General features: G+C 50.5%; 2 protein-coding genes across 8 annotated transcripts in view; one reads left to right on the top strand and one right to left on the bottom strand.

Moving 5' to 3' along the window:
- The first annotated feature begins 3,870 nt into the window (after window positions 1–3,870).
- SLC7A9 (solute carrier family 7 member 9) lies at window positions 3,871–27,111 on the top strand. 3 transcript variants are annotated; one of them, XM_082708609.1, is made up of 14 exons: window positions 3,871–3,979; window positions 4,613–4,734; window positions 6,632–6,779; window positions 7,066–7,308; window positions 7,504–7,629; window positions 7,878–7,977; window positions 8,694–8,738; window positions 9,163–9,286; window positions 10,609–10,712; window positions 17,052–17,148; window positions 18,124–18,273; window positions 21,207–21,381; window positions 23,363–23,476; window positions 27,091–27,111. In XM_082708609.1, the coding sequence occupies exons 2-13, from the start codon at window positions 4,639–4,641 to the stop codon at window positions 23,425–23,427; spliced, it is 1,473 nt and encodes a 490-aa protein (XP_082564735.1). In that variant the 5' UTR covers window positions 3,871–3,979; window positions 4,613–4,638; the 3' UTR covers window positions 23,428–23,476; window positions 27,091–27,111. The 3 variants fall into 3 exon arrangements, with proteins under 3 accessions (XP_082564735.1, XP_082564734.1, XP_082564733.1); XM_082708608.1 differs by lacking the exon at window positions 27,091–27,111 and adding an exon at window positions 24,839–25,274; XM_082708607.1 differs by lacking the exon at window positions 27,091–27,111 and adding an exon at window positions 24,452–25,274.
- The window catches only part of TDRD12 (tudor domain containing 12), a 73,329-nt gene continuing 70,585 nt past the window's right edge, over window positions 24,452–27,195 (bottom strand). For all 5 annotated transcript variants that reach the window (XM_082708578.1, XM_082708576.1, XM_082708577.1 and 2 more), the window contains 4 exons: window positions 27,023–27,136; window positions 26,785–26,938; window positions 26,635–26,701; window positions 24,452–26,216 (listed from right to left, as the gene is read on the bottom strand). In XM_082708578.1, the coding sequence (XP_082564704.1) occupies window positions 26,125–26,216; window positions 26,635–26,701; window positions 26,785–26,938; window positions 27,023–27,136 (427 nt within the window). In that variant the 3' untranslated portion in view covers window positions 24,452–26,124. The remainder of the gene's footprint in view (window positions 26,217–26,634; window positions 26,702–26,784; window positions 26,939–27,022; window positions 27,137–27,195) is intronic.

Here is a 27,195-nt window from a genome sequence, read left to right as displayed (position 1 = left end):
GCTATATTGCAATGTGCTGGAAACCTAAAACGTACCCCAGATTCTGAAGACTTAGAAGAGTGTGAACTATCTCACCAATAATTTTTATACTAGTTATGTGTTGAGATAACATTTTGGATGTACTGGGTGAAATAAAACCTGTTGTGAAAATCGATGATTTCACCTGATTTTGCTTCTACTTTTTAAAAAAATGCGGCCACTGGAAAAAATTGAAACTATCTGTGTGACTCAGAGTATATACTTCTCTTGCGGAGTTTGTGTGTGCACCTAATGTGAAAGGCAACACTGAGATAAATCATGACGTTGGGGAGGGATTGCTTTCTTGCTCTTAAGATTTTATTTCTTTATTTATTGAAGAACGTGGAATAGGAGCAGAGGGCTTCTGGGGCCTCTGTGGAGCTTTGGGGGCACCGGGAAGAAAGAGGCCAGGCTGGTTGCCTGCTCCTTGGCGTGGGTTGTTTCTCATTGTGTGTGGGACCGTTGCCTGGTGCAGTTCCCAGAGGCGCAGGTCTCCTCTGGTGGAAGGTGATGACGGGGTGTACTTGGGACAAGCAGCTGAGGAGTGGGGGAGATCCTGTGTGGGAAGGGCCGGGCACCACAGAAAGTTCTTCTGTGAAGAAGGGCTTTCCTATTCCAGCAAGAATGTTTTAGGTGAAAGAGTCAGAGGAGACAGGGAAAGGCTCTCTGGCTTGTCCCTGGCCTCAAGCAATCCCTGGTGACGGCTCACCCTAGCCCTGCGGTATCCAGGATGCACCTGGGGCTTGCAGAGTGGAGCCCGCAGGATCCCGCAGGGTAGGGCGGGAGCTGAAGCAGGAAGAGAGATGCCTGGAGTACCAAGATTGGAGCCTGGACCCTGGGGTGAGCTAGAGCCTGCAAGCCTCCGCTGGGAGTGAGTGAGTTGGAGGGGTTGGTGGGGAAGTGTGCAGGGAGGGAGCAGCTTCCAGCAGCCGGAGCTTGTGAACTGTCTGGCAGAGTGGATCCACTTGCCTCAAGCAGCTGGGCTGAGCGGGGGCTGGGGGGTGGGGTTACCTCCCTCCCAGAGGATACTCACACACGCCTAGATTTTCTGAGATGTAAGGTCTGGGTCACTCTGGGCAACCTCTTCTACACAGGATTCCATCAGCAGCAAAGACACCTCAGGTGTCCCACATCTAAAGGACAAGCCGCTCCCGGACCCCTCGTGCACTCCTCTCTGGGGAGAGCCTGAGCCCCGGGGCCCTGCTTTTGCCACACATTTGCACGTGTGTGTGCTCTTTCTGGGAAAACATCTAGGACTGGATTTGCTGCATCCTGGGAGCACATGTGTGCTTAACTGTGTAATGTGTCTCCAGCACATGAGGACGAATCTTGCGTGTCTCCACTGACATGATGTCCTCAGTCAAATTCAGAGACAGAAAGTAGGATCTGGGGCGAAGGGGTAAACGGGGAGTTAGTGTTTAAAGGAGTGAGCCAACTCCTGTGTTAATTGTTTTATGGTGGAACTGTAAATCCTTGACATTGAAAAACTCTGCCCATTCCGCTGACTCTTTACCAGTTCTTCTGCCCCAAATCCAGGTAATAGGTGAGCACTGGGCTATATGGTCTCTGTGGTCCCCCCAAAGGCTATATGAACCGTTACCGGCTGCAGCGGGAAGGAATATAAGAACACGTGAATTTAGGAACCGAAGGAAGTTCGGCAACTCGAAGGCACGTCTGGAACATGTTTGAATGGCAAAGGCAGGTCCAGCATCTCTGTGAGGGTTTGACCCTTCTCCTGAGGAGGCAGGTGAACCAGAGAACAGGTTAGCAAGAGGCTGGGGAGAAACAGATTCACTCGATCTGGCCCAGCACCTCTGTAGAAACCATCACAGGAGAAGGGACCCAAATGTGTACTAGAGAACCTGAGGTGCAGATGGTGTTCATGCAAAGTTGCAAGCACCTTTGCAATGGGAAAAAGCAAAGTTTGAAAATGAGGGTCAAGAGCTTTAGCTGAAACTTAGGAACTAAGGGAGTGGTATGAAAAAAATCTTCATCTTGCCAGGAAGTGCGCTCTGAGAGGGAACAGGCTTCTGTGGGGCAAAACTTCAGTCCTGACCTGACGGCTAGAGGCCTAAGGAGCCAAAGTTCTACCCACAGTGGGGGTGAGGGGTGGGGCTGTGAAAGCCAGAATATCCCCACACCCCCACCCCCACCCCCAGGGCGAAATTATGCGAAGTGGCTGAACACTTAATCTGCCAGGGAAAAACAGAAAAAGAAGCAAGAGCTTCATGAAAGGAAGTGCTCACCAGGGACCCCAAATTCACCGAAGTGTATTTCTGACCCTTAACAAAGGAGCCCAGGCCTAGATGTTCCAAGCTCAGCACTTGGCACAGGCCCCAGGAGACCAGGGAATCCATGGAAGCATAAGGCTAACTTTCTATGAACCCTATTGTTGCAGGAGGTGGGTTCGCAGGTGCTAGGCTGACTTACTGATACTTACAGATTTGGATCTGGATGCCTGGGGACAGGCTGAGTCACCTGCAGTCACAGGGTTGGCTCCTGGTGACGCCCTCCCACCCACATCCCAACTCCACGCCTCACGTGATTTCTCTTAGACCAGCGGCCCTTGGGAGGCTACTTTGACCCAGGGAGGATTCTGCAGTGTTTTGCAGATATAGAGGCGCTGGCAACTACAGTTTGAGCCCTGCTGTATTAGCAAAGACTAGCAATGACACAAACCAACCTGTCTGGGACTGCCAGCGCCCCGGCGGGTGGGAGGGTGGGAGGCTCTAGCCTCCTGCTGGTAGAGGGGGGAATGAGCCCACAGGGGAGTGCTGTGCCCAGAGCACTGGGCATGGTGGGCAGGGGAGCAATGACTCTGAGACAGGGTCCTCACGTCCTCCAGAAGGCTTTAAGCGACAACCCTGAGAAATCCACCTGCCCTCAAGTGCCCTCAGTGCCACCACCTGTGGCTTGGCTGACTCTTTCCTGCGACCTTTGATCTCTTTGGGATCTCTGAGATGCTGTCAGATTGATCTCAATGTGAAACAACCGGAGGCTGATTTTGATAACAGTACAATGCTCCTGGGTGGGGGTGGGGGTGGGGGGCTTCTCCTGCCGGAAAAAGAACTTATCTGAGACAGGGATTAGAGCTGCCACCTGAGTCAGCCGTCCTGTGGAGGGTGGGTCTGTCCCCAGACCGTCCAGGCACTTCTGAAGCTCTGGGTTGGGGAGCTGGAGCTCTGTGGCCTTTTATCACTGGAGCCTCAGTTTCCCCATCAGGTAAGGGAGAGTGTGCGACCCGTTTTCTGCTCCACAGTCAGGTGAGCGCAGAGTAGGCTCTGGGAACAGCAGCACCACCAAATGACTGTCCCCGGAACCGGGAGCTGCACGAGGCCTCAGACCAGGGGCCGTGAGTTGCCAAACCCTTCTGCCTGTGCAATGGTGCTGGAATCCAGTCACTGCCCAAGGGGAGCAGGAGAGACTTGCCCACCCTCCTGCGTGCTTGACCAGAGCCAGGAGGAACGAAGACACCGCCCTGACTTCTAGCCAGTTCCCCCAACAGCAGTTGCTCCTTATACAGCATGCCTGGGGCTGTAAATCTGGCCTATTAAGGCAATAAAGGAGCTGGTTCCAAAGTTTATCCCCTCTGATGCCAGTTTTTAGAAGGAGTTCCCCTCCCAAGATGTAGCCAATGTGGGGGTCTCTGGTTAAGGGAAAAACAATGATGAACAACACACAAACATTGGTACATAGAAATGAGCTTGCCTGGCCCTCCCCTTTGTGTGCGCAGGATCCAAGCTTCATTGCTAAAAAAAAAAAAAGAAGAAGAAGAAGAAGAAAAGAAAAGAAAAGAAAAAAAAAGTGTTTAATAATTACCTTTGTTGACCTCTGTACCTTCTGGCTTCCTCCACTGCTGGGCACAAGACATGGCCATTCCTGGGTGCAGCCGTGCAGCCGTGCAGACGCAGGCAGCCGCTGCGCTGGGCAGCTCCCCAGACTCCGTAAGAGCAAGAGGCAGGTAAGGCCGAAGGGCGATGGGAAGGCTCCGCACCCTCCTGGCCAGGGCCCGAGAAGGACCTTCTTTAGAGAAAGGGTCCGGGGAATGAACAGCAACCAGCTCAGCCTGGAGCCCAGTCTCCCCGGCATCTCCCAGCTGCAGAAGCATCCCTGCTGTGGGTCTGTCCCGTGTCGGGCACCTTCATCTGGGCAGGTGGTCATGGGGAAAGCATTCCTTCCTTGGACTTGATTCTACTAAGGATATTCCAGGACGTTTAAAAATACTTCTTTTTAATTTTGGGTCGGGGTGTGGGGGGAGTTGGAGGTAGAATGACTTCGGGGCGTGTCGCTGCTGGTGAACAGCAGCTGACAGTGGGTCCCCTGAGGGGCTGGCGGGCCGCAGGGAAAATGTACAGGGGTCTCCTTCCCTGAGTGGCAGAATCTGCGGGATCAAGCAGGTTCTTAGCCCCAGGACTGAACAGATCATCTCTACGGGGTTGACAAGGGCACATTGTGGAAACAGCAGCTAAGACACTGCTTTTGGAGTAGGGCCCCACGGGCCAGGAGGATCAGCCAGGAGAGGCCTGGTTGAGCCCTCATCTGCGCTCATCCTCCTGTAGGGGGTGCTGAGTCAAGGCCCCTGCTCTCCTTGCAGCCTCCTAGAACTGGCAGGAGGGGGACATGGAGGAGACAAGCCTGAGAAACAGGAGAGAGGATGAGAGGTCCATCCAGAGTATCCAGAGTAAGGAACACAAGACCACAAGTCTCCAGAAGGAGGTAAGGCCATCCCTCAGCACTGGCCCTTCCTAGGTCAATGCGGTAAGCAGCAGACCCCGTGAAGACCCCGCAAATCTCTGATCTGTAAAGCGCATCTCAAAGCAAACAATTCCTGGGACTCCCCTCTCTCCTCCCTGCCAGTGAATTCAGCATTCTGCCGCGAGGTTAACCCATGTGTGTTTCTGCGTGCCGGGCGAGTGCCTGGAAGGGCTGGTGTTGGCTCAGACCCATGGCCTGGTCAGGGATGGCCAGAGAGGACCTCCTGATGTTGGAGTCGCCTCTGTAGTGACTTCACCAAGTGTCTGCCCCTCTATGTGCCTTGTATTCCTTCAGTGACGGCAGACTCGTTCCTCTTCAGGGAGTCTGGCAGGGGCAGTGAGTGTGACACGGGTGTGACGTGGGTGATCGCTCTGAGAGGGAGTGTAGTAGCGGCTGGACTTGGAGGTGCCCACACCCCAGAGGTGGCCCGCGTCCCTCAGGGCTAGCACTGGGGCTGTAGGGGAGCTTTGGAGGCCAGGGAATGTAGACGGAATGGAGCTCCGTGTAGGCGGACGGGCGTGGAGTGACAGACTCGAGCTCACAGGATGAGAAGGGAGAGTCCGAGCAGGATCAGGGTGGCTTTGAGGGCCCCACAAGTGTGCTGAGCTCTGGGCCGAGCCTCCAAGAGCTCCCATGCCTGGCTGCAGAGGGCATGGAGGAGGGACTTGGGGGATGGCGTAGCTTGACTGTGGGTTGGCCTGGGGTCTGGGCTCCCTAGGAGTTGGCTAATGAGTGTGGCAGCCCCTGAAAAGCAAAGAGCTGACCCCAAGGTGTGTCCTCAACTCATCTCTAAACCCCGGGCAGCTTCTGGGAGACTGTGGATCTCAGTGGGAGGGAGGATTCTTAGAGGGCTCCCAGGTTGGCCAGCCAAATGGGCTATTAGAGGAGAAAAGCCAAGACTGTCCCACTGGTGCACCCCAGCCCTGAAGCCAGAATGGGACCTGACCCTGTTCCTGGGGCCTTCCCCAGTTGCGTGTGAACCCTTGTCAGCAAGCCACAGCTGAGGTCTTCCTTGTTCACTGGGCTCTAACCCTGAACGCAACCTCTGTCCAGACAGGTGAGCACGTATGTTCACTTAGACTCTAGATTCAGGCCTGGTGGCTGCTGAGGGCTGACATAGGAAGTAGGGGCCTGAGTCACACATCTCCCTTTAAAAAAAGTTTTGTTTTTTTTTTTCCTTAACTCATGGATAATTCATGTCCAGATCTTCAGTGTTCAGTTTGATGAATTTTGACAAACAGCTCGCCTGAGAAAATTCCCGCTTGCTGCTTCCCAGTCAGCCCCCCCCTGGCCCTCAGTTTCCTTTCCTGTGAATTAGTTTTGTCTGTTCCCAAGTGTGCTAAGAACGGAGCTGTATGGTCTGGGTCTGAGCTGAGGCCTGTTGGTAGGAAGCTCAGACCCTGCAAAATGCCATCAGAGAAAGTTCATGACCCTGGAGTGTTCCGGTCCCCGGAGGCCTTGGTTTCTCCCCTGGTCCCCACCTCTGCTCCCCGGGAGGCCGCTGGCCCAGACCAGAGCCTTGACATCATTGTTTGCTAAACCAGCCTTTAAAAAACCTCTGGGTCGCTTTGTTGAGTATAGTCAGGGTAGAGGTCGGGGGCCTGGAACTTGAGCTGGGTGTGCCTGCATGTGAGTGAACTTTCTGTACCTCCGTGTTTTCCTCTGTCAAATGCGGGTGACGAGGGCATACCCAGCTCACGAGGCTGTGGGAGGATGAATGGACTGGAGGTGAGCCAAGCTGGGTGTTAACTACTACAGCAGCACTGGCCGGAGGTGCCTGCCACACTGGTCGCACCCAGGGAGGGGACTGGGGAGAGGGCTGGGCTGGTGAACGCCTTTTCCCTCCCCTACACCGCAGGTGGGCCTGCTCAGCGGCATCTGCATCATCGTGGGCACCATCATCGGCTCTGGGATCTTCATCTCCCCCAAGTCTGTGCTCAGCAACACGAACGCCGTGGGGCCCTGTCTCATCATCTGGGCAGCCTGTGGGGTCCTTGCAACACTGGGTAATGAGGAACGCCCCTTCCTGGCGAGCTCTCCCAGTGGTAATTAGGGACAGGCGATGTGGGCACCCTCTGTGCCCTGGCCTGGTCGTTGCTAGGGTCCCTTTCAACACCAGTGGCCACTAGTGTAGATCGGGCTGCGCGGACATGAGCCCCGGCCAGAACTTAGGGCAGTCTGGTGAGAGAGCCATGGTGGTCCTGTGGGCACGGCCCCAGAGAGGAGGGGGCTCCCTTGGACCAGTGCAGCGCTTTACCGGGGGCCGTGGGGGTCCCTTCCTCTGTGTTCCAGGGGCCCTGTGCTTTGCAGAGCTTGGAACAATGATCACCAAGTCCGGGGGCGAGTACCCTTACCTGATGGAGGCCTTTGGGCCCATCCCCGCCTACCTCTTTTCCTGGACCAGCCTGTTCGTCATCAAGCCCACATCCTTTGCCATCATCTGCCTCAGCTTCTCCGAGTATGTCTGTGCGCCCTTCTACTCAGGCTGCAAGCCCCCCGAGGTCGTCGTGAAGTGCCTGGCTGCCGCTGCCATCTGTGAGTCCCTGCATGTGACACTCGGTGGGCATGGAAGACCTGAGGGGGTGACGTGGGGAGAGAGGCCCGGCCACTTCCGCAGCGCGGGCATGCTTGAGGCATGAGGCGGTGGAGAGGGCAGGCTCGGGCTCCTGGGGAAGGAGGGCATGCTGGGCCCAGGGGTGCACCACGTGCCCCCGCTCTGGCTTGTTCCAGTGCTCATCACCACAGTGAACTCACTGAGCGTGCGGCTGGGGAGCTACGTCCAGAACGTGTTCACGGCAGCCAAGCTGGTGATTGTGGCCGTCATCATCATCAGCGGCCTGGTCCTCCTGGCCCAAGGTGACCGCGGCCGGAGGTGGGAGTGGGGGCGGGTGCCGCTGGCACAGCCTTGTCCTCCCAAGGCCGTGCTCCCAGGCCTATCTCGCTGGAAGCAGGAGTTCAGCAGAAAGCAGCTGTGCTTTCCCTGCTTTCCAGAGTTTGTGTGATAACTTGAAGTCATGGGGCGTGCCCTTCTGTTGCAGGGAGTTGAGACAGGGCCCCCATCTAGTCCTCTGACACCCACGATTCACTATTTGGCTTCATTACAGGAAATACAAGGAATTTTGAGAATTCTTTTGAAGGCGCACAACTATCTGTGGGAGCCATCAGTCTGGCATTTTATAATGGACTCTGGGCATATGATGGATGGTAAGGCCCTCTGAGATGTCACACACATCTGGTCGGGTGCCCCAGGCTACTCGACTGAAACCAAGGAGAGCAAGGATCCTTCCCTCTGGGATGTGGGAGGACCCTAACGTTCACCTCGTCTTTTGTTTAGCACCCGCACCCCACTTTTGTCCTCCTTGGACCCCACAGACACCAAAACCCCTGCCCCTTCCCCAGCCCCACAGAGTGGCCCGAGGGCAGGAGGTGGTGAGCCTGGGCCCGAAGTGTGGTTCAGACACAGACGGGCTCCGTGGAACGGGAGGCCGTCAGGGCTGCCCAGGCACTCGACACGGCAAGAGTGTTATGCAGCCTTTGCATTTCAGCTTTGGAAATACAAGGAAGAAGTGACCCTCTGTGACATTGGTCTTCCCCTCATGAGAAACAGCTTTCATTCTCCTTTCAGATAGCGAACATTCCAGTTTTTCAAAGCAGCCTGGGGACTCAGGACTCCTGATAATTCTGGCTAATTCCCACAGTTCCCACAGAGGGCAAGGACTTCTCACTGACAGACCCACAGACCCTTGGGAGCCCCATCATCACCAGGGCTTTCTCTGAAAGCAATTACCCGGAATTCCTGTCGGAGAATTTTCTCTGTGGTGGAGAGTCTGAAATGAGGCCAGCCTTTATGGTGTGTTTCACGATCTAAGCAAAGAAGGTCCAAGTTAGGTCACTGACTCATGTTACTTTTCTTTGCCTAGGAATCAACTCAATTACATCACAGAAGAACTTAGAAACCCTTTCAGGTAAGAAAGCCGAGTTACATGGGAGACAGTGGGGCTGGCAAGCATGTTTCTCTTCCCCATGCAAAAAGCAGACCCTCCTCCAGGCTGTGAATGGTTTCCGCACGCTCATTAGAGTTTGCTTTTGCTTTGGGCCGTGGAAAAGTCACTGGGAGGTTGGATGGACCCCAACTTTATCTCAGCTTGATTTTTGCTTTATGAACCTTTCAGCCTCGCCGCCCTGGAGTCTGAGAGCTGGAGGGTTCTTTCTCGTCAGACAGTGTCACATCCCACAGCCCCTGCTGTGACAGCTGGGACCCCCAGCCCACCACAGGGAGAGGTGGAGGGCTGGCCGGGTGAGCAGGCAGAAAGGACAGGACAGAACCAACAGACTTGCGAGGCTCTCATGGGGTGCTCCAGTCTGACCCTGAGTCCCTGCCCCTCCCAGAAACCTGCCCTTGGCCATCATCATCGGGATCCCACTGGTGACGGGCTGCTACATTCTCATGAATGTTTCCTACTTCACTGTGATGACGCCCACCGAGCTCCTGCAGTCACAGGCGGTGGCCGTGGTGAGTCCCCGGAGTCTGGGCAGGAGGCTGCTGGGGTCTGTGGGAATTCACAAATGCCCAAGCTGAGGTGCCTTCAGGGGATGAGGGAAGTAATTTTCTAGGACTCGGGCAGAGTGAGCAGTTTGGGGCCGCGGTAAAGACCCATCTGAGGAGAAAGGCCACCAGTAGGTGGCCTTCCGGTTTGGTGTGTGGCCTGGTGCTGGCGCGGAATGCAGGTGGAGCAGGGCGGGATTGCACGAGGGGTGGGGTTTGGACAGACGCAGAGGCGGATGAGAAAGGGCAGGGGAGGGGTCAAAGGGGGGAATCGTAGTAACTGGGGAAATTAAGCTGGGCAAGGAGGGTCTCAGTGACAAGGGGGTGGGGATGAGAGCAGGAAAGGCAGGAGGTCCACGTGCTGGGGGCCTTGTGGCGCTGGGGTGGGACAGGACGTGAACTGCAGACAGGTGACAGGGATGGGGAGCAGGGAGAGATGTCTTGGTCACAAAGAGATCACTGACCACGAGGGCAGGCGGTGAAGGTGCAGGAAGAACAGCGTCCGTCTGAGTAAGGAGGTCAAGGAAGCAAGAGGCTGGGTGTTGGAAGGATATTGAAATGATGAAAAATTAGGACAGGGAGGGGTGGAGAGGAGATTCTGTTACTCTGTGTTAGAAGGTCAGGGAGGGACAGTAAAGCATCCCTCAAACTGAGAAGGCACTTGGAGACAAAAATGAAGCACGGACTCCTATAGTTCATATGTGGTTCTGTTCAGGGTAACCTCTGGATGGGGGATCAGGCACAGGTTGATCTAGGCTCAGTGCAGTTATCCTCCCCAAAGTCTGGATCTTAGTCCCAAGATGTCATGGAGTGAGGTGGTACGCAGAAGGACACTGTGGTGACAGCAAAGGGCTAGCAGGCACTCTGCGGACAGCCACCCTTCAGTTAGATCTTGTGGCGCCACCTGTGCACCAGGAAGGGGAAAGACTATGTTCTAACAGAATCCTGGGGGGACCGAAACAAGCCTCCCTGCATCTCGACCTTGGCAGGCATTTCTGAGGTATGGATATTAATCCCCAAGGCCCTAAGAGAGGTCATCCAGCAAACATGAACGAGATGGAGGGCCAAGGATGGAGTCAGTATGGTCAGCTCTCCTGCACCATGGGGAGAAAGGCTAAGTTGTTTTCCCCTGCGGGGTTGTCTACTTCCTCCTTTCCAGGAGGGGAGTCAGAGGCCGTGTCCCCCAGGAGTGGGGGCCCAGCCCCCAGGCAGGGCCAGCAGCTTCCCTGGAACCCACGGCTCCTACAGGCCTTGCAAAACCCTCAGGACTTCTCTGCTTCTCTCTGCAGACATTTGGCGACCGTGTTCTCTATCCGGCCTCTTGGGTGGTGCCACTCTTCGTGGGCTTTTCCACCATAGGTGCTGCCAATGGGACCTGCTTCACGGCGGGCAGGTAGGGGACCCCCACACTCACCCTGGGGGGGCGGACAGAGGGCAGCAGAGCCCGTCCCACATTTGAGGAAGACAGGACTTAGGGCGAAAGTCCATAGGGTACTGCCAGGCTAACATGTCATGGCATAAAGAAAACCTAAAGTCTAACTGGAATTTGACTAAAAACTTAAAAAAAAAAAAAAAAAAAAAGGAAAGAAAGAAAACCCAGAGTCCTGGAAAGGGAGCAAAAAGCGTGGCCAAGCTTGCACACTGGTGCCGGGCTTGGTGGCCCCACGGAAGCGAGCCTCTACACTCCTCAGGAGGGAGCAGCGCCCCCAACTTTAGCACAAGGTCGAGCTTGGGGACACAAGGTGACAGGCACACCGGTGGTACTTTTCACCTTGTCCTGTTTGTCCCATATGGATAGTTCTTTTTTTTTTTATTTTTTTCTTTTTTTTTTCTTTTTTTATTTATTTGTCAGAGAGAGAGAGAGGGAGAGAGGGCATAGGCAGACAGAATGACAGACAGAGGCAGAGGGAGAAGCAGACTCCCTGCTGAGCAAGGAGCCTGATGTGGGACTCGATCCTAGGATGCTGGGATCATGACCTGAGCCAAAGGCAGCCGCTCAACCAACTGACCCACCCAGGCTTCCCCCATATGGATAGTTCTTGAACATCTTCTCCTGTGAATACATTATCGAGATCGGAGAGTAACATTTTATGTTTTCAGGTCATGGAAGTCTGTCACACCCAGCTATCCCTGTAGCACGACAGCACACAGCTGTGGTTTTGGTCCTCTCAGATGTTACACAAACAGGTGTAGCTCACCAGCCCCACAGCTGTCGGACCATCCTGCCCTAGGCACCGTTAGCGGCTGTGTTGGATTCCATTTGACGATGTAGCACAATTTCACATAAAACCTTAGCTCCTGGGCTGAGTGGGGCTTGTTCTCATCAACACTGCCACAGGGAACATTCTAGAACATGTCTTTGCACAGTTGTCCGGGGTTCTGAATGGATCGATTTCTGAGAGTGGAATTGTTGAGGATTTCACACTGGCATGCCATAGACCACAAACTCATTCTTCTGTAGCCGTGTCAAAGCACAGACTGCCTTTCTAACATCTCCCCTTCCTCAGAAGTGTTTGGCTATTCTGGGTCCTTTGCCTTTCTAGATGAATTTTAGAATCTGCTCGTCAGTTACTACAGCGAGGCCTTCGGAGATGCTGATCAGGGCTGTGTTGAACCTGCGAGTCAGTCCGGACAGGGCTGCCATTTCAGTTGTATTGAATATTCTAATCTAAGGGCAAGGACCCTTTCCCTTTATTTAGATCTTAATTTTTTTCAAAAATATTTTGAGTAGTTTCAGTATATGGTTCTTGCATACATTTTGTCAGATGCATCCCCAAATCTCATATTTTGGGGGCACCTGGTTGGCTTAGTTGGTTGAGCGTCTGCCTTCGGCTCAGGTCTTGTCTTGATGTCCTGGGATCGAGGCCTGAGTCAGCTCCCTGCTCAGTGGGGAGTCTGCTTCTCTCTCCCTCCCCCTGGCTCATGCTCTCTCTTGCACTCACTGTCCAATAAAAAAAAATTTTTTTTCATATCTTTTGCACTATTATAGATGGTATTTAAATTTCAGTTTCTGGTAAAACACAATTTCAGTAGCTCTACTGAGGTAAACCTCACTTTGCATAAAACTCACTTTGCAATTATATAGTTCGATGATTTAAGTAAACTTTTAAAGCTGTGCAAATGTCCTCACAGTCCAATTCTAGAACATTTCCATCATCCCAGAAAGTTCACTGCCACCCAACTGCAGTTCACCCCCGCTCCAGCCCTAGACTACCACTGACTTCCTCCTGTGTCTGTAACTTTGCTTTTTCTGGACATTGGATTTAAATGGAATGATGCTCTATGTCATATGCATCTGGCCTTTTTCACGTAGCTTATTATTTGTGAGGTTCGTCTGTGTCATAGCACGTGCCTACTCATTCCTTGTAACTGCTGAATTGTCTTCCCTTACATGGATATACCATGTTCTGTTTCTTCTTTCACCAGTTGGTGGAGGCTTGCATTGCTTCCTTCCGGGCTATGACGAACAACGCTGCTGTGAGCGTTGACACACGTGTTTGTGTGCGCATAGGTGTTTCTCTTAGGTAGCTTCCTAGAAGTGGGGCTTGGTTGCTGGCTCATATAGTCACTGCTATATGAAGCAGAGACTGCTCTACTGTTTTCTAAGTGGTTGTTCCCTTTTAATTTCCGTAAGCCATCCATGAGCATTCTAGTTTCTCCACATCTTTCTAGTGGCTATTAGTCGTGTCGTTGTAGCTTTAACTGCATTTCCCTAGTGACTAGTGACACTGAGCGTCCTTTCTTATGCTGATTAGCCATTCATCCATCTTCTGATGAAATAGCTATTCAAATCTTTTGTTCACTTTATAAATTGAGCTGTTTGTCATCTTACTGAGTTGTAAGAATTCTTCATGTATTATGGGTACAAGTCCTTTGTCAGGTATCTGACTTGCACGTATTTTCTCTCACTCCGTGACTTATCTTCTCCTCTCTTACTGGCGTTTTTGAAACATGCATGTTTTTAACTTTGACAAAGCTCAGTTTATTTTTTCTTCATAGGTAATGCTTTTGTTGTCATACTTATGAGGCTTTGTGCAACCCAAGGTCACAAAGATTTTCTGTTTTACCCTAGAAGTTTTTTTTAAATAGGTGTAGCTCTCACACTTAGTTTATGATCCATTCTGAATTAATTCTGTATAGTTCTGTACCTGTGCAGCTTGGGGTTGGCCAGAATTATGACTTTATGTTAGATAGAATTTTTGTGGGGTCACATCCAAGATTTTTGCTTCCTGCCGCATTTTGTCACACAGACAAACATTCCTCCTTTCAAGAATACTTACCTGTTGGGACGCCTGGGTGGCTCAGTTGGTTGGACGACTGCCTTCGGCTCAGGTCATGATCCTGGAGTCCCGGGATCGAGTCCCGCATCGGACTCCCAGCTCCATGGGGAGTCTGCTTCTCTCTCTGACCTTCTCCTCATTCATGCTCTCTCTTACTGTCTCTCTCTCAAGTAAATAAATAAAATCTTAAAAAAAAAAAAAAAAAGAATACTCACCTGTGTTTTCTTCTGGCATTTTACTTTAGCTCTTTGATCCGTCTGGAATACATTTTGGTATGAGGCATAAATCTCACTTTTCCCCCTCAACCCTCTATCTGTTGTCCAGATTTTATTGATAGTCTGTCCTTTCTCCTCCTGGTTTGAATGCAACCATTACGCCCAGCGTGCAGACTTCACTCTGCTTCCCGGTGGGCCCCGTGCTTTTGCTGTCACCATGTGTAGGGATGCTTCCCAAAGCCCTTCAGGTTGAAGAGGTGGAAGAACCACTGCTCCACTCCTCTTTGCCTGCTCAGCCCTCTAGCCACATTCAGAATGACTGTGTCCAGTTCCAAAAGTCCTGCTTGCTTTCTGAGCCCATGGACTTGCCATACATTTGATTCGCGAGCGCGGAGGGGTTTAAAGCATGAGGTCCCGGCACCACCATCTGGTGATTCCTTTCCTCCTAGTTTCACTGGCTTGTTCTGGGAACTAGTTGCCATGTTTATGTCATTTTCAAAGTTCGAATTTTTTATTTTTTTTTAAAGATTTTATTCATTTGAGAGAACACAAGCAGGGAGAGAGGCAGAGGGAGAGGGAAAAGCAGACTCCCCACTAAGCTGGGAGTCCGACATGGGGCTCCGTCCCAGGACCCAGAGATTGTGACCTAAGCCTAAAGGCTTAAGTATCTGAGCCACACAAGTGCCCCTCAAATATGTAGTTTTAAATAGACGAGCCCTTTTGGCTTTTGTCTTCCTGACTTCTGGTTTTATCGTATTGTAGTCAGAGTGTGGGATCTTTATGATCTCACCTCTTTAGAAGCGTCACACCTTCTCTCTTGTGGCTTTACTGCGGTTTTTATAAATGGGTCTTGAAAATAAGGTGTATTATGTTCATATTCTTGATTTTTACATCAGTTATCAAGCTTGTGCCTTGACTGTTCAAACCTTCTGCTCTCAGTGGATTTGTCGAGTTTGGCCTTCTGTGTTTCAAGGGCTCTTGTTCTCGGTAGATGGCTTCTGTTTTTAGTGGGAACTCGTTTTGCCTTAAATTCTGTTTTGTCCCATATTGCTCTTGAGGACTCCGCAGGCTCCAGGCTGCTGCTTCAGGTAACCCATCGCACCCTTGTGTCTCCCACCCCTGGCATCATGGGGCTTTGGCTTAGGTCTCTTTCAGCAATCCCTAGGTTGTCTCCAGCCCAGGTGAGCAGCAACTGATCATAGCTGATGTGATTGTCTTTACAGTGGGATTTATTTCCAACATAGTATGTTTTCTTGGCTTTTGAAAAATCTTTTCTTTTCCTTCCCCAAAGATTTTATTTATTTATTTGACAGAGAGAGAGAGAGAGATCACAAGTAGGCAGAGAGGCAGGCAGAGGGGGCGGGGGAAGTAGGTGTCCGGCTGAGCAGAGAGCCCAATTCGGGGCTCGATCCTAGGACCCTGGGATCATGACCTGAGCCAAAGGCAGAGGCTTAACCCACTGAGCCACCCAGGTGCCCCAGCTTTTGAAAAATCTTATCCTGATTTATTATCCATCAAATGTCCTTTCTCTTTTCTGCCGATCCTGAGCCAAAGGCAGAGGCTTAACCCACTGAGCCACCCAGGTGCCCTGGCTTTTGAAAAATCTTATCCTGATTTATTATCCATCAAATGTCCTTTCTCTTTTCTGCTGATGTGACTTTTAGCAATTACCCTTCAAATTTAACTCGAATCCCTAACAGAGTCTATCAGCATCTCCATTCTCCTCCCTCTCCTGCAAGGGCTCCCCCTTTTGCATGGTCCAAAAGATCAGCTACCCCTGGTCAATAAACCCACCCCTCCAAGAATAAGTTCATCGTGACAAGAATTAAAAATGTATATACTTACATCCATACCAGCATGTTTTACTGCTGTCCCTTAACATTGCTTCTTCAATCAACTCCTTCGGTGTTTAACTTTTTTCTTTCTGTCAGAGTAGAAGTAATAGTGTCCAGTGAGGATCAGAAAACAGAAAATGTTGCAGTTAATGTTCACCTACAAATGTATTTATTTTGCTACGAGTCCTGAATGACAGTTGAGCTATGGAGCACTGGAATCTGAAAACCCGTGTTCCTCGTCGCTTTGAAAATAGTCTCATGCCGTGTCTGCTATGGCTCTGTTTGTCCAAATTTTGTAGTTAAACTTTTAAATTGGAAATTAAAATTTTTTTTCCTTCACCCTAATGTTTGTATCTGAGTATGTTTTTATCTCAAGCTGGGTTTAATGTGAAAGCTGTTTTTCTAGTTCCTGAAAGCTCTCTACTCTTCAAGTTTGCCTTACCCCACTCAACATATTCAGGCTTCTTCCTCTTTCTTCTCTCAATTTCCTGTCTACATTTTCCATTTCTTTACCCTTCAAAACTCAGATCTAGTTGGGTTTTGGGTTTTTTTAAAAATGATTTTATTTATTTATTTAGAGACAGAGTGCGAGTGGGGAGAGAGGCAGAGGGAGAGGGAGAGAGAAACCCAAGCACACTCCATGCTGAGCATGGAGCCTGACGTGGGACTTGATCTCATGACCCTGAGATCATGACCTGAACTGAAATTATGAGCCAGACACCCAACTGATTGAGCTACCCAGGTGCCCCTCTTGGATCTAGTTTCTATGTATTTTTTCATTTTGAACCTAGTTTAACAGTTGATTACATTCTTAAATTATGGTAATTAAAAAAATTGTTTCCCCCTCTTTTTCCTTTCTTTAACATTTTAAACATAGTCTTTCAGATTACTGAATCACCAGGAGTTCTTGGGAGTGGGGGTGGGGGGACTAAGCCATTTGTTTGCATCTGCTGACCCACCCCTAATTCATCTTATGGGTTGTTTTTTTTTTAATGTGGAAATTCTGTGCAGCGTGGATTTAGGAAGGTGCCAGGTGCCTCTGTGTTTGCCTCTGTCAGCGGCTCCAAGCAGGGGGGTCTGCTGGCCCTGCTCTGGTTGTTCCCTTATGTGAAAGCGTAACTTCGAAGACACAGAGTAGGTGTCTCCTCCTGAAAGTCCCCACCCCCCCGCAAACCCCAAGCCAGCCCCTGCTCTCGCCTATTGTAGGTGACCCACGGCACCGGGATGCACTGCTCTCGGGGGCATTTAACCACCTCACTCACGTCCCCAGAATTCACTCACCTCCCACTGAAGACGCCAGGGTCCAATTCAGTCCATCTCTCCGCGGTTTTGGTAGTGATGCCCAGTGATGGGACAACAGCCTGCGCGTCCATCCACCGGGGCTCCATTACTGCTTTTTCAGACTTGTGTACGTGGCGGGCCGGGAAGGCCATATGCTCAAAGTGCTCTCCTACATCAGCGTCAAGCGCCTGACTCCAGCCCCTGCCATCATCTTTTATGTAAGTATGAATCCTGGAGCAGACACCCCCTTAAAGGCAGAGGGGCCCCAAAGGAACCCGGTATCACTAAGCCCCATGGTTTTCATGTGGCCCAGGCTCCCCACTCCTTGACATGAAATGGGTCAAAAAGCCTATAACAAGTCAAACGTTGCCCAACATGTCTGCTTCTTTTCCTGAATTTGTCCATGGAAATCACTGTTTGACTCTTCCAACCTTCTAACTTCTACACTCGTGCATGTCCATCTATCTATATGTCTGCATCCCTGGTAACAAGCTGTACAGACACCAGCAGCTTACACGGGAAGAGAATAAGGCATTTATGAGGCGGCTGCTGGTAGGTGCTTCTCCTTACGAGCCCATAATTGAGACGTCATGGCATCCTTGTGCAGTAAAGGCTCTCTGACATCCTCCAGTTGGAGTTTCTCAGTGGGGGACAGTCCTTGGTTGTGTGCCACTGTGCCTGGCACCTATGGACCAGCCAAGCCCACCCAGCCATGGGGCCAGGCTCCTTCCACCCCCAAAGGAGCCGCACTACCCTCCATCAGCCTACTCCCTTCCAAGAAGAGGAGAGGCCTCCTGAGACAAGGCCCAGGCCACACAGCTAAGGCAGGTCCAGACCAGGCTGAGCCCAGCTGGGTGTGGCAGCAAAGCCCAGGACCCTTCCCCTGATGACGACTCTCTGGCAGAAACACCGTCAGAAAGTGGGCACGATATACATGCGTATTCTGTTTTCTCCCCTGCTTGAAATGGCAGCTTTCAAGGGTCACAGATTTTCCAAATCCTTCCATCAGTCTTCAGGGAGAACATGCACCATAGCCAAAGCCTGATTTAACCCCAACTGTACCAGGATGCAGAGGTTTCTTTCATGCTGACATGTTCATCCACAGGAAACACTGCTGCTTCAGTCTCCTATGAGGGGACAGGAATCCTGTTTTTATGTACTAGTGACCTAAAAATTCACTCTTACTTCCATAGGGTATCATAGCAACGATTTATATCATCCCTGGTGACATAAACTCACTGGTCAATTACTTCAGTTTTGCCGCGTGGCTGTTTTATGGCCTGACAATTCTGGGATTGGTGGTGATGAGGTTTACAAAGAAAGACCTGGAAAGGCCTATCAAGGTAGGTTTGTGCCCCAAATATCACAAGTGGCTTTTATTTTTTTTAAAGATTTTAATTTATTTGACAGAGATCACAAGTAGGCAGAGAGGCAGGTAGAGAGAGAGGGGGAAGCAGGCTCCCCTCTGAGCAGAGAACCCAATGTGGGGCTTGATCCCAGAGCCCCGGGATCATGACCTGAGCTGAAGGCAGAGGCTTTAACCCACTGAACCACCCAGGCACCCCAAGTGGCTTTGATTTCTTGAAATGGATTAAAAGTAACTACCTGAAAATCTAGGGGCATGCTTTCTATTTCCAACCTGACTCTACTCTTCACTTGAACATCACAGCAAGGGGAGCTTGCTCCTGAATTCTGGCCCCAGACCCATTCCTGTGCAGGCAATCACTAATAATCTGTATCTGCAAACTGGGGTTCCCTGCCACTTCCCTGCACAGCTGGAAGGGGTCTATATGCCAATGTAAGAATTCATTTTGTTTTGCTTGTGTTTTGTTAACAACTGTACTACTGAATTTTTACAACAAATGAAGATAAAAGAACAAGGTAGGAAGTCTGAGGGCTTAAGTAAATAGGACAAGAACAGGATAATGCCTTTAGCTTTAGGATTTCATTTCAGACATGTGCCTAGTGGCCTTTCTGGCACTGTAGCTTGACTGTCACCAAGTCCCCGGAGTCAGCTGGGAAATGGAGTTTGGCAGTTCCTCTTCAAACAGGGCATCGGGCAGCCAAAATCACGCTAGTAGAACAGAATTTTCATCTGCACAAAACCTCTCAAGCAAAACGGATTTGAGAGAAAATAACGAAGATAGGGAAAGAAGGTTCTAACACATGTATAAGTGGAGGTTCTGAAGAAAAAAACAAAAGCAACAGAATTTTTTTTTAAGATTTATTTATTTGAGGAGGTAGGGGGAGAGAGAATGAGAATGAGCAGGGGAGCGGGGAGAGGGAGAGAGAGAGAACCCTCAAGCAAACTCCCCAGTGAGTGAGGAGCCCAATATGGGGCTCAGTCCCAGGACCCCAAGATCATTACCTGAGCTGAAATCAAGAGTTGACCACTCAACCAGCTAAGCCCCTCCAGGCCTCTCAAGGCAGAAGAATTCTTCAGAACTGTAATCGAAGAAATATTTCCGAGGCAGGTGAGAGAGTGGGAGGGGACCGTGAAAGGAGGGGCCAGAACCACATGCCAGAAGGCATATGGCATCCCTGACGAATCTGGACTAGAGGGGCGACAAGGAAGTATATCTGATTAAATTATAGAGCTGTAAAAGACCAGGCTCTGGGTATCCTCTCCTCCTTTTGAGCCCTCTGCCAACCCCAATTCTCTCGTAAAGGAAAGAAATGAACATAGGGATTGGGATTCTCATCAGCCACACTTCATACCCTGAGACAGGGGAGCATGTATGTGTGGTATTCAGAGACAGAAAATATAAGCCAAATTGGCCTCAAAAAATTAAGTGACCAAGGGGTGCCTGGGGGACTCAGTCAGTTGAGCGGCCAACTCTTGGTTTCAGCTCGTGTCATGGTCTCGGGGTTGTGAGATGGAACCCTTTGTCAGGCTCTGTGCTCAGTGGGGAGTCTGCTGGCAATTCTCTCTCTCCCTCTCCCCACGCCTCGCCTCATGTGCTCTTCCTCTCTCCCCCCTCTTAAACAGATAAATCTTAAAAACAAAGTTATCAGTATGAAACACCTCAAGGCATGGATGGTTACAGGGACCTTCAGGAGGAATCACCTAGAGATCAAGCTTTGGAAACCAAAGTCAGTGTTGTGCACGGTGAACACACCACCACAGAACAAGACTAGGTGATGGGAGATAAAGGGGATATCACACAGGTGCAGATATCAAGCACTGACAGGATCATATGAGAGCAATAGAAGAGAAAGTGTATGAAAGCGTGCCAGTTAAGGCAAGTAGGCCAAGGAAACTGCCCTAGGCTAAAATCAGATGCAAGGAGGAAAGAGAAGAATCCCTAGCTAATTCTAGTATGGCTTATTACAGACAGGATGTAAAAAAGAAGAGAGTAAGGTGTGATATTTACTATTTATAATGGCAACTCTCAGAACAAAAATTGCATTTATAGATCCCAAAAGATATATCCAAAGTAAGTATACACACACACACACACACACACACACACACACGTATGCAAGAGACCATCTCATAGAAGACCTACTATATAAAGACTCCAACAGGGAAACAAATCAGAATAGCTTCCTGGTTAACATTTTCTTGGTAGAATGCATATTAGAGTTTTTTTGTTTTTGCTTATTAGTTTTTAACACCGTAAATTTCCTAGACTCTGTAATTCTATAAATCTCTTAATACTCCAATTTCTAGCTACTATTTATATGGGAAAATAATTGTCTTGATTTAATAATTATTAACTTTATTTTGTAATTTATTAATTACTAAAACTATTGATTTTTTAAAAGATTATTTATTTACTTATTTGACAGAGATCACAGGTAGGCAGAGACATGATGTTGGACATTTCCTTTATATCCCAGGGCAAAGAAAAAAAAAAGTAGACTGGTGATGAAACAAACTGGCAAAATTACTTTAAAACTCTTGGAATTGGGGGCACCTGGTGGCTCAGTGGGTTAAAGCCTCTGCCTTCAGCTCAGGTCATGATCTCAGGGTCCTGGGATCGAGCCCCACATCAGGCTCTCTGGTAAGCAGGGAGCCTGCTTTCCCCTCTCTCTGCCAGCCTCTCTGCCTACTTGTGATCTCTGTCAAATAAATAAATAAAATCTTTAAAAAAAAAAAGAATCGGAAAGTGTGCCCTACTCTTCTAAAAAAAAAAAAAAACATCTTGGAATTGGGAGGACTGGCACATGGAGTTCCTGACATGCGGCCCGTAGCAGAGTTTTGTCTGGGATGAACACTTTTAGGGCCACTGTGAACGCATGTGGCCAGGTCATGACACCGTGTTCTTTGCAGGTGCCCATTGTCATCCCCATCCTGGTGACCATCGTATCCGCATTTCTGGTCGTGGCCCCAATCATCAGTGAGCCCGCACTGGAGTATCTCTACTGTGTATTATTTATACTGAGCGGCCTGATATTCTACTTCCTCTTTGTCCACTATAAGTTTGGTTGGGCTCAGAGAATCTCGAGTAAGTACCGGCAGAAGGACTGTTCTCTTAGCACAGCGCAGACGGGCACCGCAACCCGCACCTGTCGCCCCCTATCATGGGAGCTCATGTGGCTGGCAGATCTCACCTTCTCCGTGGGGCACCTCTGGGGTCCAGCTGGGGTCTCTGCCTTTGTTCCCATCAATTACTGTAAACAAGTAGGAAGGGAAATCACCATCTACCTTTCCCTTTTTTTTTTTTTTAAAGATTTTATTTATCTATTTGACAGACAGAGATCACAAGTAGGCAGAGGCAGGCAGAGAGAGAGGAAGGGAAGCAGGCTCCCCGCTGAGCAGAGAGCCCGATGCAGGGCTCGATTCCAGGACCCTGGGATCATAACTTGAGCTGAAGGCAGAGGCTTTAACCCACTGAACCACCCAGGCGCCCCTGCTTTTCCTTTTTATCACTGTATGATACACATGAAATTGACCATCCTAATGATTTTCAAGTGTGTGGTTCAGTACTGAGTGGGTTCACACGGGTATGCATCCAACCTAGAGCACCAGCCTCTCCTGCCTGATACGCAGACTCCTCAGAGGCCCAGCAGCATCCCAGACACACCCCACCCAGGACAGGGTTGGGCTGAGGGCCCGAGCCTTCCCGTGCCAAAGTCCTAGCTCTTGCTCACCACTCAGCAATCCTGGCTGCTCGCCACAGCAGGCCATTATGGGTTAGAAGTTCAACTACATTTCACTTTCAGTCAAGGGGTCTCAGCACAGCGCAGGGATGTTCACGGTGCTGTACCCCGCACTACAGATTCAAACCACGGTGCGGCACCAGCACCCCATAGCCGTTGGGGACCAAGGCCATCAGTGATCCAAAGCCTGAAGACCCGTTTCTCAGGCTCCTTCTCCCCGTACTGTTTCTACGAGGCAGGAACTGGACTGCACACTTTCCCTCCGGATCTACACAGCAGCCCCCAGCGTTCATGGAGTAAATGTAATTCAACATCTGCCCCTTCTCCTTCAGCTTGTCTGAATGGAGAGCAGGGAAGTACATGCGTCCCTTCAGCACTCCTCTGGGGTTCATACACACACACACACGCACACACACAACTCAGGTACAAAAGAGCAACACCTAACTGGAAGGTGGTGAGCTTGACCCTGAGACTTTGTTTAGACTGAGCCAGCAGGGGCGGGAAAGGCCTTTCTCTGGCCTGGCCCGTTCAGATCCCAGTGTGGCCTGCACTCCTCACCTGTGAAACCCAACAACAGCATTACAATAAGCAAGAGAGCGCCTGTTTCATGCTGGTTAGCCAAGTGAAACCACAGCCAAGATAGCGCTTTCTTATTTCCACCAGGAACTTTCTCCTTTCCTGAAAGAGTTCTCCCCACCGCCCAGCCGCCTCACACTCTGATGGAAGGCCTAGGTGGAGAGGAGAGCGGACACGCTACTGTGGAAAGGAAAGTACAGTCAGTGCCGGGAGAACAGTCACTTCCCCCTGCCTCTGACCATGAGCTTAGATCTGATCATATTGACAATCTGGCCAGAATGACCTAAAACCTCAGGGTAACAAAGTAGGTCTCAATTTCTCAGCGTTAGAAAACTGAGCCAAGCTGCTCCCTACGAGAACTGGCTAGAAGCTGGAATTAAGGAGGCGAAAAGAACAGTCTTTTAAGCAAGATGCAGGCTCAGTGCTTTCCAACTATTCAACTTTCGGTTAGTGGTGGCGACATATGGACACAGAAGTGAGTCGTGCGTGTCTTCCCCTGAATACATTGCTTGGTGGCAGTGAAAACAGTTAGCAGGCTCCTCATGCTTTCCTGGGAAAGAACTTCGCTCTGGAGAGCCCCTGCAGCTCCCAGCGTGGCTCTGCCTTCAGCCCGTGTCCCCTGAGTGGGGCTCTGACAGAGGACACGGCCCCACAGGGCAGGAGCAATACCACTGCTCCCCGAGACTCCCGGCAATGCCAGCTCTTCATTCCGGCTCTCTAACCGCCCTTTCCGGTCGGCTTTTCCCGCAGAGCCGGTCACCATGCAGCTCCAGATGCTGATGGAAGTTGTGCCCCCAGAGGAGGCTCCAGAGTAACAAGCTCGGCCTCCCGCAGCCAAGGCCAAGCCGCCGTGAATTTATTTTTGTAAGCCATGTTTGTTGCTGTTTCTTCCTGATGTTTTTTTTTTTTCCTTAAGAAAAAAATGTATTCAGATGTTATTTGTACACATTCTCAGTTCCCTGGGTGGGGGTTCTAGAGAGAAGTGACAGGTGTCTGCTACAGCTGGCGGACAGAGATGTGGCAGCCGGGCTGGGTGGACTGCCGCCCGCGCTGGGACTCCTTACCAGGGGCAGGCCCATCGCACCTCCTCAAATAAAGGGCATTCTTTAAACCCAGTGACCAATAAGGTATATAAATATTTTTTTTTTTATTAAAGATTTTATTTATTTATTTGACAGAGAGAGATCACAAGTAGGCAGAGAGGCAGGCAGAGAGAGAGGAAGGGAAGCAGGCCCCCTGCCGAGCAGAGAGCCCGATGCGGGACTCGATCCCAGGACCCTGAGATCATGACCTGAGCCGAAGGCAGCGGCTTAACCCACTGAGCCACCCAGGCGCCCGGTATATAAATATTTTATATAAAATAGGTAATACTTTTGCTTTAATTGAAGTGGGTTTTTAACGTACTGAAGTACCAGTGTTTTATGGCCTACTGCTCCCCCCCGAAATACTGAGCCCCCCGCATTTTACCTGGGATGTACGAGGCAGGTCTGCCCCAGGCTGCATGCCAAGACCCCCACTGCACAGCTGACCATCCCGAATCATCCACAGCCTGGTGCCCGCGCCAGGAGCCACAGTCAGTGGTTGGCCTCACAGGCCCCCCGCACTCCCTCTCCCGCCTTCACTGGCGCTCCGGTCAAACCAGAAAGGGAGGTAATGAATACAATTCTGTTTTTACGTTCGGCACGCAGGGAAGATACAGTCTAAAAAAAAAATGAAATGGCATTTCTGTGAAAACACTGAAATTTTATTGATAGACTACAGAAGACCTTTATCGCATGACTGCCTCTGTGAGCAATGCTAGAAGCACAGGGACAACGGTACTTCTATTTTGCATTTCAGGAATTTTCCCCAAACATGAAGTCCATATGTATGAATGGAACAAAAAAAAATTGGTAATTGTTTACATTTCACAAGTCACTATGTCCTACAAAATGTTATTCAGAACTTCAGAGGGTAAATTTAAATGTCTGAAACAAAGAAATCAAGATTTAAACATCTTGCCCAGCTCCCCACACGATTCCCCTCTGGCTGTTCCAAGAAACAGAACCCCTGCCCCGATTTAGGCAGCTCTACTGCTTGCCCTTATTATTTGCTGTTTTACAAAAGAGTGAACATAAGCGAGTGTCCCTGGCAGGTGGCCAGCAATCACGAGGCAATCCTGGGCCACTCAGGCCTGGCCACCTGTCCAGAGGCCTCCCCCAGAGGGAGCAAAATCTCTACCTACAGAAAGCGACACCTGCTGAGGACAAGAGCTCCGCGGAGTCAAACCTTTGCCAGATGGGGGCACTTCCAACCTCTGAAGAGCCTGCTCGACTTAGCCGAGAGAAAGGACAATCACCCCGGTACTCCATGTGCCAATCTGACACCCGCCAAGCAGCCCCTGGGAGTCCTGGCGGCAGCCGCCCGGAGCCCAGGGCTGGCCTCCCTCGAAGTGCTGCTACCCAGCAGCACCCAGGGGCAGCCCCTAGAGCAGGGCAAGGCCACCCAGCAAGCAGAAAGTCTTATTTTACAGATGAGGAAACTGAGAGTCAGAGTGTGATCCCAACCTGCTCACGGTACATCCTGGTGACAGTATACCTTTTGTTCAAGTGGTGGCTTATCTACTGGGACATCTGTGTTTTCTGATGTATAATAAAAAAGTCTTGGGGGCAGCCACAGTGGTCTCACTGGGTCACTGTTCTTTCCCGCCTCTAGGCAAAGCTGCTGACTCCTACTGAAGACAGACGCAGGGTTGACATTTCATTCCCTTCTGCAACTCTGCCAGTTAACACGGCAAGTCCAGCTCAGGGCGCCCCCGAGTTAGGGGCTGGTGACCGGACAGCGTTGTGAGCGGGGCAAGGGCTCCCCACACCCAGCTGTTCTGAGAGTCGCCTCCAGGCACCCCACGCATCCTCTTCCATTTTCACCAAAGAGAAAACTTCTTCCTGTGTGCCCAGGACTGGCTGGGCCAGGCGGGTCTCCAGAAGCTGTAGCTTTACCTTCACTCCTGGTCGACCCATGGGTCGCGACCAGGCTCCTCAGACGACATCAAGTACAGGTCCATAGATCATTCTGTGGAGCCCAACCAGCTTAGGGTGGAGAGCATGAGACTGTAGGCCGGAAACCTCAATTTATATGCACAACACGAGGGTTTGGGCAAGGTACCAACCGGGTCTCTGTGAAGAAGTGAACAGACTAGCTTTGGGAAGGACAGTTCATCCCCCAAATGGCACGCCATGCTCCCCCGTTACTCAGGATCAGCGTGCTGGAACAGGCTCCACGTGAGAGGCTGTGCGGGCCTGCGGGTGCAGGTGGACGGTGGGCCGGGGTCCGGCCAGCGCCCACCCGCCAGAGTCCCCGCAGCCCGTCTCTCACCAGTACCAATCCCAGTGCCACAAGCTGACACCTGGTCAGAATTTATCCTGGAGTCAAAGGCAGGTCTGGCTGTAACTGCTGTTTCCTGAGCTCCCAGCCACACGGCGTGTCCATCTGTCCGCGTGCGGTTCGGGCCACCTTCTGGATCTGACTCGTGCTCATTCGCTCTCACTTCCGTCATCCTCCGACGGCTGCCCGCTGCTCTCAGCCACCTCTGCCACCGTGCACGGCAGGTTTTTAGAATTCACAACTGTAAGAGTTTGATATTATTGAAATATCTGTTCACTACAGACTGATTAGCAGGTATCCCCCACCCCTGAACCCTGCCATTATTTTGGCCAATGCAGAAAAAGTCCCATGGCTTCTAGAGCTCTATTTTGTGACTTTCTATTTTTGTTATTTTAGGCAAGAAATGAGCAGGTAAAATGCCTACTTAGAAATTAATTACCTCCTGAGAAGAAAATTTGTAAAGGTGTTATAAGAAGGTTGCTTATAATTAAAAGTTGATGCCTCTTTGAACCAGAACATTTAGCACCAAGATTGACCACAAGGAGAAAACCAGTTCCTAAGGGCTTCATGGTAAAGACCCGTTGCCACGAGGGCCGCAGTCCTCAAACATGGCCTTCAGCATCTGTAACTCCCCAGGAGGTGGGCGCACCCCATCTTACCCTGCGGGAGCTGGCTGTCCTCTTCACATTCTTCCCAGTGATCGAAATCAAAAGCCACATTAGGATTCTGTTCAAAAGAACAGGTGACATTTAATACAGAGTAAGTCATGCTCAGGCCATTGAGACTAGTCACGGTTCATTTCCACTCACTTTCTGTTTGAGTAAGCCACACCAAGGTCCCCTGGTCTCTTTTGCAAGAGTGATCACAGGCTCCTCATTCACGATCGTGCATCTGCAGGCATCTTTTACTACGTTGGCCTGCAGTTCCATGTCAGCCAAGTAAAACTTCTCTCCTGCCCAGCCACTAGGTGCACAGGGAGAAAGGCCAGTCTTTTACCATGTTCAAAGTGATTTCCGATTTCACTCTCGAAGACATACACGAACCTACCTGAAAACAACTCTATCCTGGAAATATTTACATTTGTAATCTTTTACATTCCTTATTCTTATCTTCAGGATGACCACATCATCTTTCTGGAACCACTTTATCTGTGGGTGGAAGCTAGGAGAGAAGACAATGGCTTACATGGGCACATGATTCACTCATTAGGCATGGAGGGA

The sequence above is a fragment of the Mustela nivalis genome (assembly GCF_964662115.1).
Source record: "Mustela nivalis genome assembly, chromosome: 18".
NCBI lineage: Eukaryota > Metazoa > Chordata > Mammalia > Carnivora > Mustelidae > Mustela > Mustela nivalis.
Note: the sequence above shows the minus strand (reverse complement) of the source record. Positions and strands in the feature narration are given on the sequence as shown.

Bases quoted from the DNA above. Each gene is read 5' to 3' on its own strand.
- SLC7A9 (XM_082708609.1), top strand. From the start codon at position 4,639: ATGGAGGAGACAAGCCTGAGAAACAGGAGAGAGGATGAGAGGTCCATC. The intron at 8,739-9,162 runs GTAAGAAAGCCG...TGCCCCTCCCAG, and splicing joins GAACTTAGAAACCCTTTCAG to AAACCTGCCCTTGGCCATCA. The intron at 21,382-23,362 runs GTAAGTACCGGC...CTTTTCCCGCAG, and splicing joins TTGGGCTCAGAGAATCTCGA to AGCCGGTCACCATGCAGCTC.